We start from the raw sequence: 12,556 nt of genomic DNA, 5'->3' as shown, positions 1-12,556 counted from the left end.
GCGATCACTATATGCCCACCTTTGGGGGCATAACTTTTTTTCCGATAATTGCCAGTTTCAATAATTGTCCATATAAGCTCAAGATCAAAGTGAGATAGGGTAACATTTAGGGATAACGAATGGCCTAAAGCAACCATTGTGTAAACATCAAAGGGTTGAAGCAACTTGTGAGGGTCCTACACGAAACTTCCAAATCTACTGAACCATTCATGGATGGAGAGACGAGAGAATCACTATATGCATGTTGAATCAACATTCCAGGGGTCTAAAATCATGATTTTTATCGTCCTTATCTTAGGATTGAACAAATACCTGAATAGAGGAACAGATGAGCAAGGAGAATATTCATCAACTATTTAAACACATGGCTCTTCTTCTAAAGAAACTTCAAACATGACAAATATTAAATATAAAATAAATCACATAATTCTATTTAGAATAATGAATTTGTCAAACAATTATCTTTATGTTAATATGTATCTAAGTGACTTCAATGAAAAAGCATTGATAGCTGATCATGTATACTCATACATTGTTGTCTGCAATATATATTCAATATATATTTGAAGCACATAATAGCAATAACTTTGTTTTAAATGAAAAACTAAAAATACTAGAGGGATTTTAAAATAAACAACACTAGAACGAAACTATGAACACTTAACAAAATAGGACACGTTTAAAACAATAAAATACAGGGAACGACGGAGAGAATGCATTAATATGTCCGTGACTGTATACGCCGTTCATATATTTGTGAAATTCATGACAAAAAGGTAGAATATTATTAAATGTATCTTAGTGAACAGGTTTCTTCAATATGTATGGATGTGCATTATGCCTAAGCTTTCGATATCAACTAAGGACATTCTGTGTTATCACCTGACCCATTTGAAACCAAGATTTAAACCATAAGTTATAGTACGTACACTTGAAGCTTATCAAGTACAAACAACACATTCCTGTATGCATTTATTTAACGTTACTGTAACTACTGCTTTTATCTTCTTTTGCGCACTCACCGCTTCTAGTTAGTCACCTCGCTTTCCTACGGAATAGCGTTAGAGCCATCGTGGTTACACATTAAATTCAAGAGGGCGACAATGCAATAGTGCGATAGTACGATGGCAGCAATGCGATAGTACGATGGCGACAAAGCGATAGTATAATGGCGACAATTCGACAACGCGATAGTACGATGGCGACAATGCGATAGTCATCGTAATGTATTCATCGTATTATCGCATTGTCGCCATCGTACTAACGCACTGTCGCCATCGTATTGTCGCAATGTCGCATTGTCGTCATCGTACTGTATCATGGTCGCACTGTCGCCATCGTACTGTCGCCATCGTATTGTCGCACTGTGGTCATCGTATTATCGCACTATCGCATTGTCGCTATCGTACTATCGCATTGTCGACTATTGCCTTCCGGTGCATACACTATTCTTATTGCAGAAACAAAATAGATGAATTTATTAAGATGTACTTTGCAAGAGGTTAAAGTTATAATGAAATCAAATTCTAATTTAAGTATAGAATGAGTATTGATGTAAGGTATGCTGAACTGTAAAGTATTTTTAAAAGCGGTTCCATCAAGGAAAAACAACGATGTGCGCATGTGTACCGGAAGGCGATAGACGACAATTTTACAGTACGATGACGACAATGCGACAGGGCGAAAGTACGATGGCAACAGTGCGATAGTACGATGGCGACAATGCGATAATACGATGACGATAGTGCGATATTGCGATAGTACGATGGCGACAATGCGATGATACGATGGCGACAGTACGATATGACTATCGCATTGTCGCCATCGTACTATCGCGTTGTCGCCATCGTACTATCGCATTGTCGACATCGTACTATCGCTTTGTCGCCATCGTACTATCGCATTGTCGACATCGTACTATCGCTTTGTCGCCATCGTACTATCGCACTATCGCATTGTCACCCTATGGATTAAATTATGTAACCACGATGGCCCTAACGATATTCCGTACTTTCATATATACACACGTAACATTGTGACGTATGTTAAGGATAGGTATTGATTACTACGGTGTTCCGCATATGCCATTATTGGGTTTTATACAAATAATACATTCGATAATACCATTGCACGATGACAAAATAACGCAGTTAAAATGGTGTCATCAAGTCATTATCGTCGTGACAGTCGGCCTACAGTCATTGCACCATCGTCATTGTGTAATCGTTTTCTTTATTAATTATTCAAGATGAACATATACATGTATGTCGATATAACGAAAGGATACTTAAATTTCAAAATAGCACGATGGCGATGATATGACGTTACGATAATATAACGCATAATTGTCATCATGTTGTTCATGTGTGCATTGTGCATCCAATGTCATCCTGACATTGTTCAATCGAATCATGGTACTATAGCATCGCTTCATCGCACCAACATCATCGTTCAATCTTCATCGTACCATCATGTCACGTCATGACAAATCATCGTGGTATAGTGTTCGGTTAATCGAACCATCAGCATCGAACCCTGGTGTAATCATCACCATGCCATCATACCCGTACCATCGTGGTTTGGATTTATGTTCACGATTGTTATGACCCTAACGGAACACTATATATAGTGCATCTTGATTTCGCAGTAGGATGAATCATATAAAATTAATTTAAATACCGTAATTGTTCTACGTTTTTGGATAAAATAATATATGTTTTTTCTAGTACAAAAATTTAGATACACGAATATATTCTCATTAGGCAGTATCAATACATCTAGAGATTTTCTGAAAATATACCTATGGCATTAACGTTAGGGTTATATCTGTGTATAATGTCACTAGCCGAATCTTATCTATCAATGGCTGCCTTCGCTTTTGAATACCATTAAGTTTTGGTTACTTTATTAAATTTGCAATTAATTTAAACTGATGTAATGTTTGATTTTTATTTACGTAAAGGTACAACAATATGAACTTTGACAACGTAGTACAAAGAAAACTATTTACGATACTGTAGCATTACCTTATGTTATTAAATTCAACTTCAATTAAGTATGCAGATAATCATCTTGTTGTTTGCTTTTTAATTGTTGTCTTCAATCTATCAACTATAAAGGGAGGTACAATTTGAGCCGATTTCGCCACGAAAACCATTTCGACGGGTACTTTATCTTAAGTACTGTTTTGCTAGTGGGCTTTTATCGACAAAACACTTCTGTTCACTAGCATTCAGAGAAACATAATTGGCAAATGTTGACAAAAACACTGTTTAAAATAAATTAAGTATATCTTACTTGTTCTTTACACAATGCTTTCAACGCATTGCTACTTTAATTAAGATATAGCTTGAAAACACGGTTAATAACAAGAACAAAACATAACATGTTCATCGTTTATACTAAAGTATAAAGTATATACTTTAAATAATGATATACACAGCAAACTTTTTAAAAACTATAAGCTTCCAATAATAAAGGGTTATAATAATAGATATATTGGGATTCTCTTAATTACAAGTGATAAGTTGTTATTGATGGTACAAATACAAATAATATTAATAAAATAATATTATTAGTAATAATTTAATATCATAAAATGGTAATAATCATAGTCGTAATAAAAAGAGACGATCGCAAATAGTTATGATGACGTCTATCACCATGATCATCTTAATAATTTTAGTAATCGTATTTATCCTTATAAATGAAATCTCAAAAAGCATCATGTTCTTAATAAAGTAGTTAATAAGATATTTGTACCTAGCTAAAATGTTTATTGAGCAGACTTTACAAATAAGGTTGTGTGCGACCGTGTATGTGCGCTTTTGTGTTCCATAGCACGCGCAGAGGTGGACTAAAAACAAAGATGTGTTTTTAAAGTATGACATTTAAGTCCGAAAATTCCATTTGATCCTTTTACCTCGGGATTTGGATCAAAGTACATGTCTTCGACCGATTTGTCCATATAGTCAAATTAAGCAAGTACAACGGTTCACAAACCATCTACATTGTTGTAAAACCTTAAGCGATGTATTATTGTATAAACGCAAACTCGTAAATGCAACTGTTTGAACATTTTAAGTCATTAAACTAATGGGAAAATCGTATTCAAAATGATGAATGACAAAAATAATTATTTTGGCATAAATACATTTGGCTAAAAATACTTTGTTTGATAACTAGAGTAACTACGGTGTATTAACGTGTATATAGAAAATTTAACTGTACTTGATTTATACATCTAAACATCATTTGATATAGACGCAGCTATGATCAGGATTGTGTGCTTATACGGTCTGTTCGCAATCTCCGGGGCTTTTATGTTTGATAGAGGACCTTGTGACCTCGAGCCCCTCAACGTTCACTCGTACGTATTTTCTGATTTGTTTCAAAATAATTTTCTCAACTGTTTTACGTCAATATGTTTGCTATGCATATAACAGTAAGTCTTTGAACTGTTATCTTGAAGTATATTTGTTGTTATCTTGCAACGTTAATAACGTTTAAATCGTTAGTTGATGAATGTGTACATGGTCCGTAATCATATTTTGAAGTTATTGGTGTTTTCCATTTTATGTTTAATAATAAGCCTTACATTACAATCTATTGAATCAAATTCTTTACACAAAACAATGGTTTTAAAAAGTTACATGTTAATGAATCCCTATGATTCCAACAGGAATACCGAAATACCCGTCCCAAAGACTTGTGCGAATGGTACATTCTTATGGAACTATCCGAGGGGTCACGTAGTCCTGCTGTTCGAGGACTATGGAAGGACAACCGCGGTATGCCTGTATGACGACGATGGGTATTCATTCAACATCTATGACATCACTCCGGGTCATCACATGGCGCATATGCAGGTTCTTGAAAGGCAAAGCGGTAAGGATAGAATGCATTTTGGAAATATTTAGTATAATACAGGTATTGAAGTAGCTGAAATAGAATTATATATAAGGGTCGCACTCTGAAAAAAATGGGAAATCCCTGTACGTAAAGTGTCGTCCAGATTAACATGTTGAGTCAGCAAAGGCTAGCAATATAAAGAAGTGAAACTCCAGCTGCTGGAGCAGTATTGAATTTTCATTAAAACAATTAGTTGGTCCTTTATTTAGGGAAATTGACCGATTGCCTTGCCCAAACAGTACAAAACAGCACAATACAGCACAATACAAACCAACATAAACACAAAATAAGGCAAATTACTTTCTGCCTTGATTTTAAGTTACAAGATACCTCCTTCAAAATAAAAAAATATATAAAAAAGCGGGAAGTGTCGCATCTGAAGAGCCTGTGCGGGCATCACATATTTATCTGCGAAGGTACTTCAAGCTCATGCATTTAGGCCCGGTTTTCAAGAACAATGCTCATAGTATTACCCCTATTTCTCTGCAGACAGGAGGATGTGTACGGCCCCGGCCACTGGACAACCTGTAAAGATACGCGTAGACGCAACAGAGAGGAATGCTTATCAGGGGACGTTCAAGTTCTACCTTGAGTTAATGGTAAGCAAAATCACTGTGAATAAATTATTTGAATTTAGAATGGCTAATTTAAATGACTCAGTACCGTTGATTGATGTTCAGTGAAAGCGCGGTGAAAAATGATTTTAAATTGAATGGCTATTTGAAACTCAGTAACTTTGAGTTATGTTAACGTAATAGTTCATCATATTAATTGTTTATATATGATGCATTATCCTCATTTTATGTTTTAAGTAATAATATAAGTGTCCTTTTTCATGTAACTTTACATACAATAAAAGACAGACGGACAGACAGTTTATTTCAATCCAATAAGGCATTTAAGCCCACGAGGACATATATACAATACAAGTGTTGACGAACAGTGTAGACTAGAATACAAAATTTTAACAAAAGTTGAAGTTGTATGTTTCCAACATTTGGAGAAGATCACTTTGAGAACAATATTTAAAAAAAACATACATGCAAGATAATTCTGGAACGTTTTCTAAGCATTTAACCAATCTATTTTAAACTATTATACAATATGTTCTTATCTTAGAGGTTTTTTTTAATAAACTACTTTGGGTAGTATAGCTGCCTATATTTATTTTAGTACCGATTACTAGATGATATTCTATTAACAATTTAGAAACATAGAAATTGGTTTTTAAAATGTAGCATACATTTATCCTGATTTGTTTCGTACTATCAAATATCATCATATAAGCATGATAGTATGTTGTTTAAAAGAAGCCTTTTAGGGCTGTATTCTAAACATATACATCGATTTAACAAACAATGACAAAAGAGTAGTTATATATACACATTTACATAAATATGCCATATTACACCACTTTATCCTGCATTAAATGGTTTCTCTACATCGGCCTCTTCGGATATGTTTATAAATTTAGTTCAATTTTACTTTTACGAAAAACAAGTAAAATAACCAATCGCAAAGAAACCTTTAAATACAAAAATATAATATAGTTTAATCATTTAACTTGTATGAATTATATATCTATCACAGATGGTATTTTAACATCTATGGAATTAACATTAAGAGTGCCATAGATATATTTGCCTTACCGAAACGAAAATGTAAGACTGATATCATAGGCAACTGCTATCACTAACATCTGTACTTAACAATTTATAACCACTTTTCATATATTTGTCTTACCGAAAGAAACATGTAAGACAAATATTGTGGAAACTAGACTTATAATAACACGTTATAATATATTAATTGTAAGATCTTGAACTACATTATGATTTAACGAGTAAGACAGACATTATAGATGTTTTTGTCATATCTATTCATACGATAGAACGCTTATATGGTGTGATATTAACATAAACAGCAGAATTAACTTTGCTTTAACAATTTCAGATTAGTTCACTACGATACTTTAAAGTTGTACAGAGCAACGCTATTATAGCCTGGTAAATATAATAATACAAAGGGTATTAAGGCAACATGTCTTATCTATTAACCGTAATAAAAAAATGCATGTAAATGTTATAATGTAATCGTATTTCACTACAATACATAACACTGGTATACTTAACAATTAAAACGGCATAAAGGCCTCATATCAATTTTTATTTTCCGTATAACAAAATGTATGTAACAGTAACCAACAAACATGTAAACATATTTTGCGTATGGTTTCTGTAATATACCAAGGAACATATATAGTACATCAGACATATTAACAGTTTCAGCAGACACACATTGAAAACATGAAATATATACAATTCAAGTACAAAGAAACACATGGAAAGCATGTATTTACAGTATCACACGAAACACATTGTGCATCAATTTTACCATGTCAATTTCTATACATTACCTCATTTCTAATAATAAATCTTTATGAATATAGGTTCCTAAGTTTCTAAGTATATTCTCATTTTCTGACTTGATAAGATCTACAAATTTAGCCATGCTAGGTCTAAACCAATATTTTCTGCCAATATATTTTTTCCAAATGTCGGTATACATTACATATTCCATAACAAAATGATATTCATCCTCAATTGTATTGCACCTTGCATATTTTCTATCACTTAAAATAAAACATCTTGGACAATTTTTAAATAAGGTGTTGAAAAGATAAAACGGCACGTTTTCTTCTGCAACCTCTGGTTGCCGTTGTTAGTTACTTATGGTCGTCCGCGATGCTTATAGGATTCATATTATACAATTAAGATACGGTTTGTTTACTATGTACGATTTGATTATTTATTGAATACAAAAATACTTTTTAATTAGTTATTTTGTTAAATATACAATTGATGAAATGTAAACAAGAAGTTATGTTTATTTGATTATCTCATAAAACGGAATAAAATGGTTTATGCAAATGAGACTTAATTTGAAGATGAATGCTAATTATAAACGAAATAAAAATATTAAATGAAAAGTCGATCAACATGGCAAATGGTTGCCAAAGAACGGGTCATAAATCACATTATGTTCGTGTAGCTTGTTACTCATCAAAATTCCTAAACAAAATTATGACTATTCAAGTTTAAATGAATTGATTAAATGTTAACGGCCTCGTTCATCTTCGGAAGTTAAAAACCCAATGAAAATAAGACCACATATAAAAAAACGTTATGATTGTTACAAACGCCTTCACATACATTATTCTACTAATTTCCATTAACGTCAGCTCCCAGTTCTATTTCAAACGAAAACAATCAATCAACGTCTTTTGGTAAGAAATATGGTTGCGTTTAACATCAGCAGGTATCTGTTAAATATTAATATAACACGCAATTAAAAATCTTATTATTCTTACGATTCTTATGTTCAATAGACATTTTTATGTTCACCTTTATATTTATAAATTTCAGCCATGAAGTTTTGCACTGATTGTTGATCCTCCAATCATCCAATTGCAGACACCAACATGACGGCCTTACATGAGAGCCTTCACCTTCAACAAACCGCCAATATCTGAATAATAGTGACCATACTGATTGATTGAAAATACATTAGCAAAGGAACGTAACATATATTGAATACTTGTTTATTAAATAACAGTGAATTTCATAGAACTATCTTGGGTTTGTTCAGTAATGGTGTAAAGCATCATACAACACCGAACCTGACAAACATACAGTCAGCTGCAAAAACTTTCACGATGCCAGTAAATATTAATATAACGATGTATACATAAACCCGTAGTTTTATTTGAAAATATTACGCATGCTTTTTATGTTTCGTAAACAGTTATTTTAGAATTTTAGAATAGCACACATACTTCACGAATCAAATCAATGTCGTATATCAAATTGCTTACATAGTGTAAACATATATTATTTCATGAACATATATATTAAGTTTAAATCCAATTGAACCGTGCGTTCAAAAAATGGATAAGGCCACCGTATATAAACGTACTTAGTTCTTCACCATCAGTAGTTTGTGAATACATGTATATATGATATATACATCTAGAGACTTTTCTAACGCAACGCTTTTCTAACTTGATTACCTCAGTTATTAGTTAAGATTTTGATTTAAAAGTTCACGTGTGATCATTTGACAACATTCTGATCAAGCTCACGATAACATCATTCATCCTTGACAATCGGACGCTTAAGCACGTGCAGCATGCATCATCTGTTTGTACGTGAAAATAATGAAACGCAATATTATGTTCAATGTATTTCAATTTCATCATTTAGGTGGGTTCTAACATTAGGATAACATTAAACTAGTTTTAAAAAAAATGTATGGCTCATATGAGTATTTAGGAGTGCAACCGCGCCTTTTGGCAAATTGCAGATTACCTGCGAGTGTTTTGGAGACTTTTCTAACGCGACACTTTTCAAATTTGTTCGAATTTTTATGTTAATTTCTGTCTTTTTTAATGCACTGTTTGACATTGATATCCTTGTCATGGTCGGGTAAGCTGTTGAACGTTTCGGACTTACTTTGTCTCGCGATCGTTGATTGGGCGGACGGGGAGAAGAGAGATTGTGTATCTGCTCGACAGAGAGGGGTGGTGGGGGGAGTAAATACTACGCATTTGTGAGGTAGGTAGAGCTTGGCTACTAAAAGTAGCTTACAAGCTGGAGAAAATTGTTGGGTACCGGAAAAGGTTTGGTTATTTTTTACGTGTACTTCGCAAGAAGAAGAATAGTTGGCGTAAGACTTGGCGGTTAGGGTGTTTACCAACTTGTGCATAACATTGGCGAAATCGCCTGAAGCGTCTGTGGTGCATGCATGCATATTGCGGTTGCGAAAGAGTGACAGATAAGCACGGAGAAACCAGATGCCTTTGTCTATAGAACAGCTCGTTGACAATCTGAAGCGTGTCATTTTCGTCTTGATGGTTGAGAAGCGCGTTATGGTACGAAAGGTACAGCGTGAAGAACGGGTGGAGGTGGCGTAGGTGAGAGTGACATCACTATGTGGGCATGTGGATAGGGTGGTTGCAATGGAGAAGACTGTAGGTAAGCAACACATGGAGATGGTCATAGTGAATGGGCACAGGTATTACTTTAAAGTACCCGGTGTACACTTATATACACTTTAAATTGCCCAGAGTACGGAACATATTTTAAACATTCCCCGGAATATGACCGTGTGCTAATACGCGCTTTTACCGTTACCGAGGTATATTGTTGTATACATGTACTAAAGAGTATCCGGGGTACTTTAAATAACTACCTGAGACGTCAGCGACCAATTGAGACGACAACGATTGGTAATTTTTGGTTTGGGTACATTTTGAAAGTACTCCGGGTACTCATAAGTCAACTACAAATGGCCCGGGATACATACAATATACTTAAATAAACTTTAAAATGCACCGGGATGTGGCCGGGTGCCTCCGTTTATGGGGTACATTGTAGTACCCGGGGTACATAAGCTGACAACGACCAATTGAGTGTCATTAAGTTCAACAAATGTCAGTATAGAACAAGTATAAATTGAACCTATATTTCGAGTGAACCTCAGTTGACATCTTACACTTAATGGATAAGGATGGGTGCAGGAAAGGATAGAATGTTAAACAGATTTGCGAGCAGATATAAGTTACGATAAAGAACACTTTTTATATTTTTTCGTGAATAGAAAATGTGGTGTTGGCATCGTCTAGTGTGGTATTGGCATCGTCTGACGACCATCAGAGTCTGACGACCATCAGACGAAGAGGCAATATGAAATTATGTTGTTGTAGTTGTAACTGTTAGATGTTGGACATAATGTAATATCTTAACACTATAATGGTATTCATGTATACCAAACGTTACGTGGACATAGCAAACACAAAGCTTTATTGATAACTTACCACACATACGGAATACTTGTGGTGTTATGGTGAATGAAAAATGGGATATATTCATTTTTGGTTTTGTAATGCTTGACATGAATTAATCGTAACGGGTTTGCCGTTTTGTTTTCATTTGAAAGAGATTGAGGATTTAAATCATGTTTCCGAAATTTATATTAATCCGATTCAAGCCTAAATAATTGTATAAACATGACGGTACCATCAAACGAAATAATTTGTTCATGAAAGTGTTTTGATAAAAATACAAACGTGTAAATTGTATCTATATATTTGAATTAAATAGCATTTCAATTTTAAAGAAAAGCGTGCTTCTCCCGTACGGTCTTTCAACGGAATAAAGTTATGCAAAAATCGATAAACATTACATTCACTTTATCGTAGTTTATCTAATAATTAACAACAAATGTATGTACTGATTCGAACACACGAAACACCTTGGGCTAACGCCATCAGAACTTTAATTCGCTGTAAAGAAGTGATAAATAAACTGGCATTCAGAAATATTTGTAAAATTCTAAAACTTTACATGTAATTTGCTTATTGTTTGGAAACAACACCATATGTTAAACAATAAAACAACGCAAGAAGAAAACTCACTCGTGCGGATATAATTATCATATTTGTCAGTTGACGTTAAAATTCAATATACCCCATATTTTCTTTGTATATATTTAAATGAACCACCCTCTTTGATAAGCGACATTTTAACCACTCGGACTGGAACAGTAGACCATAAACAACAAATCGAAAATGATTTATAATGCACATTATTGAAGTTATGATATAAGATTATTATCGTCAATCGTACTTAATTTGTAAGTAACACGTTATTACCTTTTTTCGAGTATTCATTGTAAAATTCAAACGCTTTGCGAATTCGACAGTTAGGAATATCACGAGTGTTTTATTCAATGAATTAATCTTTATTGAACATCGGCGCATACACATGTCGGGTCCCACGTGAGTTTTGAACATTTTCGAATGGACATTAATCTGATTAGGTTATTGAAATGTATATTAAGACATGTACTGTTCAATACGATTAGGTTCACGTCGATGATTTATTTAATGAAAAATATTATGCGTATTTTTAAAGAACTGTAAATTATAATATGCGAATTAACATTATACATGTTAATTTTGTCAGGCGAGGTATACGAATTGTAAGTTCACCATTGCATTGAATTTTACAGTTTCTTTGTTTCCTCAACTCCTATAGAATCGGTCAAACTCATATTTTGGAAATAATAAAATATTTACAAACCACTTGACTTACTTACATTTATTTATACAAGTTTTACAGATAAATGTTGTGTTAAGAACTTAATATTAATTCAATGTTAGATTACATTTTAGTTTTGGTTTAGAAAAAACAAACAACATTATTTTGGGTTACACGTATCAAAATTTGCAACACTTCTGTTGTAAATGCCCTTTTTTAAATTTTCATTTCTAAGCAGTATGTTGATGTTAATTAGTCTAAAAGCAGATTTATTCACATTAATACTTATTGACAATTACGTGTTTCCTGTCATTATAACTGAACAAAATGTTTAGAAAGATATCACAAATCAGAATTGCTAATGCACCTTACCAGTAAAGGCATGTTACTAAGGAAATATCTGATATGTAAATTATTTTTCCTAAGTGCGTTTGTAAATATTTTTTTAAATACATACCAAGTCTCATGTGCGTCGATATTAAGTATAAAAGGTCACAAAAACTGTAAAGTGGCCGAAAATACAGATACCAAGGCTGTTACTAGCA

General features: G+C 33.4%; 1 protein-coding gene across 2 annotated transcripts; it reads left to right on the top strand.

Annotated features, from left to right (window-relative positions):
• The first annotated feature begins 4,210 nt into the window (after positions 1 to 4,210).
• LOC127838083 (uncharacterized) lies at positions 4,211 to 8,701 on the top strand. 2 transcript variants are annotated; one of them, XM_052365652.1, is made up of 4 exons: positions 4,211 to 4,369; positions 4,682 to 4,887; positions 5,401 to 5,510; positions 8,385 to 8,701. In XM_052365652.1, exons 1-4 carry the CDS (start codon positions 4,272 to 4,274, stop codon positions 8,394 to 8,396), a joined length of 426 nt encoding a protein of 141 aa, XP_052221612.1. In that variant the 5' UTR covers positions 4,211 to 4,271; the 3' UTR covers positions 8,397 to 8,701. The 2 variants fall into 2 exon arrangements, with proteins under 2 accessions (XP_052221612.1, XP_052221613.1); XM_052365653.1 differs by having other exon boundaries at positions 8,337 to 8,701.
• Positions 8,702 to 12,556: the final 3,855 nt, after the last annotated feature.

This window comes from Dreissena polymorpha, chromosome 7, assembly GCF_020536995.1.
Source record: "Dreissena polymorpha isolate Duluth1 chromosome 7, UMN_Dpol_1.0, whole genome shotgun sequence".
Classification (NCBI taxonomy): Eukaryota; Metazoa; Mollusca; class Bivalvia; order Myida; family Dreissenidae; genus Dreissena; species Dreissena polymorpha.
This window is presented reverse-complemented; position numbering and strand designations above follow the sequence as displayed.